Source organism: Fulmarus glacialis, unplaced genomic scaffold (genome assembly GCF_000690835.1).
Source record: "Fulmarus glacialis isolate BGI_N327 unplaced genomic scaffold, ASM69083v1 scaffold14156, whole genome shotgun sequence".
Classification (NCBI taxonomy): Eukaryota; Metazoa; Chordata; class Aves; order Procellariiformes; family Procellariidae; genus Fulmarus; species Fulmarus glacialis.
Window position 1 is genome coordinate 13,227 of NW_009217570.1, and position 3,449 is coordinate 16,675.

Sequence of the window (3,449 nt, forward strand, 5' to 3'; positions counted from 1 at the left end):
GACCATAGGCAAAGCCACAAACATCAGGAATTCATAATTCATCTTGCTATTTGTGCCCAAGTTCTGCCTATAGACGCATCTGAGGAACTGCCATGAAGTCAGTCACGTACTTCCACGCTCCCCCTTACCCCACGGGGAGCTCAATTCCTGCACACCATCACTTTAATCCTGCTAAAACTTAAAATAAGACCCCCAGAGTGTTCCTCTCTTCACTTACACAGTCTCTTTCAAACCAGCTGCTGCACTGATTGAAATATAATGCATAATGCAAAAATTAATTAGGAGAAATTCAATGAACTTGAAAAGTGAGTAATTCAAAAGCAATAAAAGAAAATATTTCCCATGATCAATTTACTGTTGCATTCATCAATACATGAAGTCAGCAAGTTCTTTCTGCCAAGAATTTAATAAGACTGAGCAAGAGATGGGACATTTGCATGGAATTACACACACCCACAGCGGTCAGACCGAAAGTTCAAATGCCCATATGCCCCGCATCTTTCTGTGACAGCAGCCAAAGGCAGAGTATAAAACCAGGGCAAGCAATGGTGCTGTTTTCCTAGAACACTCCCTGCCCTATTATCCCTACCCTTTGGGTATCAATTCACTAGCTAAGTCTAAAGCAAGTGCCCTGAAGAGGTACCAAACCTCATACTTCAGATCTTAAAATTTCCATGGGCAAACAGAGCAAATTAACCCTCATCTTCCAACAACCAAATTTTTTGCCAGTTCCACTGAAGCAACTGGCTTCGGCAATGGGAAAGAAATTACTTCCCTGAGGCCTGGCTTTGTATCAGCTTAGCACTGTCTGTGTCCTGGCAGACTGTCTAGATCATTGGATAAAGAGAAGAGGATTACAGGCAATGGAAAACATAAATCCACAGGCACTTACCTGGAAAGGAGCTTGATCTTTACGGCACCAAGAATGCAGAGGCAGTCTTCAATGACGACCTGGACTGTGCCTGATTCAAAATTCGTGCATTTAATGTTTGCAGTAATGTTCACATCCACTAAGATATCAATTAGCTCTGAAAGAAGGCCAACCAAGCTGAAAAAAGTAAATGGGTTGAACAGATTTCATCTCTCAGCCTCTAACCAGAGAAACTCAGCAAAGCAGAAGCAACAAACTGCACCTCCATCTCCTGCAATTCATTACAAATGCCACAAGCCATCTTTTGATGCCTGTTCTGCTCTGTGACTTTATTATAGGTAAGAAAAATCTAGAAATCCATAAAAGATGCAAAATGTTACACAATAGAAAGCCTGTGGGTAGGGGTTTCCCTTAACAGCTACTGCGACATACCACACTCACCAGTTGCCGCTGAGCTCCAGCTTGGCAGCGATGGTCAGCTGGACCCCGATTCCTGGCAGCAGCACCACGGACAGCTTGGGGAGCCGAACCTTGACAAGGTGTAGGCTGCAAACAACAGCAAAAGCTGGCACAAATTAAAAGCATCTTCTAATCGCTGAGCAGCTGTACACACTGAGGAACCTACAGCGCCCACATCACCACAGCCACCTCCAGCTGGAGGCAGCAGTATTATAAGCAAGAGATACCAGCTCCAGGATGAGAGGCAGAGTCTGCAGCTGAAACCCAAAAGAAGGCAACCCAGAACCAGACTGGGGTGGAAGCCAACTTTATAGAGCAGTCAACTTTTTCTCTCTATGGCACCTTCCTCTCTCTCTCTCAGTGCTGTCAAGCATCGCAGATATCAACAGCAGCATCAGAGCCATCATTCTGAATCTGCATCCATAATCTGCAGTGCACTGCACCATCCACCTTGCTACCACGCAGAAAACTTTTGTCAGGTCAGAATTCCAGTATCAAAATAAAACGAGGATAACTACTTGGGCCAATCATGCCAACTGCAGCTCAGCTTTTGTTGCTTCAGAATTGCTGGTCAAGGTGCACTCACGGAAAAGCCCTCGCTCTCCACTCACCCAGTGATGCTGGTGGGAGAGTTCAGCAGACCCCCTTCACCCATGATGTTTGGGAGCACGAGGCCCTGGAGGTGCTGCTGGAGAAGTCCATTCTGAAGTATGGCGTCCGAGAGAACTGGAAGACATCTCTGCGTGAGGACCGGCGCTTGCAGCAACAACCTCTCTCCACTCGGTCAGATCTGTCCTGGCAAAGGAGTCGCACAACAAAGCCCCGCCGCCCCTCCTTACGAAGTCATTAGCTGTCTCAATGCAGTCAGATCGCACAGGGGAAGATATTTTACAATGCGCACTAAGCCGAAGCTGCCCTTAGTGACTTAACCAGGAGGGGCAGCAGTGGAGACATCCCAGACCTCCGACTGAAAGACTACAGTGCGGTTGTGCACTACGGCAGCGACAGCGGCCCCGCTCAGCGGGAGCTGTGCTTCAACTCACAACTTGTTTCCCATTTGTAAAGGGGGTTGGTTTGTTTGTTTTAAATAGAAGCAACTTGAAACAAGCCTCTTCTTTTTTTTTTTTGCTGGAGCATTGCAAATATTAACACGGCCGCTAAACTTCACAGCAGTTGTTTGTCAAATATCAGCTGCTCCAATATGGAAATGAAAAACTAAGACAAAAAGAGGAAATAATCCAGATCTAGTCCTGAAATTCTGTATGGCTGATTGGTGCTGAAACGAGTCCCAGTTCTGGAGCAGAGAGATTTCCCTGACCCATGAACCCAGCAATGGCTGTCAGAAGCTCTGAGCAAAGTCTGCAGCCCTGAGGAACTATAAAATAAAGATTAAGACACTCAGGAGGTTTTACTCCACATCATGGTCCCACATAGCTTTCAAAACAAACATAATTCTTGTCTTCTAGTTACCATTCTGCATTGCCCCTGGACTGATGGCGCAGGACAGACCGGACAAGACTTCTTGAGAGGGTGAGAGGAGGCCACAGAAAAAGATGATTCCAAAAAGCTTCAACACCGTCATCTCCAGAAGACTCCCCTGCTGGCAAGGGAGACATCAGAGTGAAAAGTGGGGGGAAAGCCTCTGAGAAAGGATCCCAGGGTCTTTACGAGGAAAGAGGTCGAGCGAGAAATCCCTCCTCTGCTCTTTATCGAGCTCAAGTAAGACTCTGCTCAAGCCTGGGGCAGCAGGACCTTGTTCATGTCCACACATGTGGACAGACTTCAAGTGTGGTCAGTAAAAGCCCTTTCCTTGCCCTTTGTCACTTGCCCCAAATATTCTACATGTTCACACAAAAGAAAGCCAAACTGCTTTTCCCCTGAACTGATGTTTAAGCAGTCACTATTTCTGTATCCCTTAGATGAAAAGTTACACGTTTTGGTAAGGGTCTTTGCCAAGGGAAGCGTCTGAGGATTACTTTTGTTCTTTCTAACTTTCAAAAGCAATAAACTAAAGCTCAAGTGACAAAAATAAGCTAACTATAAAGTTATAAGTAATAATTATTAACGTAAATTTAATTATGAAATGACAGACATAGGCAGATGATTAGGAGCTTGGCGC

General features: G+C 45.6%; 1 protein-coding gene across 1 annotated transcript in view; it reads right to left on the minus strand.

The window, feature by feature from the left end:
- Nucleotides 1-2,912, minus strand: part of LOC104078188 (BPI fold-containing family B member 4-like) — a gene marked incomplete at its 3' end in the record, with an annotated part of 10,295 nt that extends 7,383 nt beyond the window's left edge. Inside the window, exons 1-4 of the mRNA XM_009579730.1 lie at nucleotides 2,801-2,912; nucleotides 1,942-2,056; nucleotides 1,313-1,417; nucleotides 893-1,048 (exon numbers count right to left, since the gene is read on the minus strand). Of these exons, the coding sequence (XP_009578025.1) occupies nucleotides 893-1,048; nucleotides 1,313-1,417; nucleotides 1,942-2,056; nucleotides 2,801-2,912 (488 nt within the window). The remainder of the gene's footprint in view (nucleotides 1-892; nucleotides 1,049-1,312; nucleotides 1,418-1,941; nucleotides 2,057-2,800) is intronic.
- Between the last annotated feature and the right edge of the window lie 537 nt (nucleotides 2,913-3,449).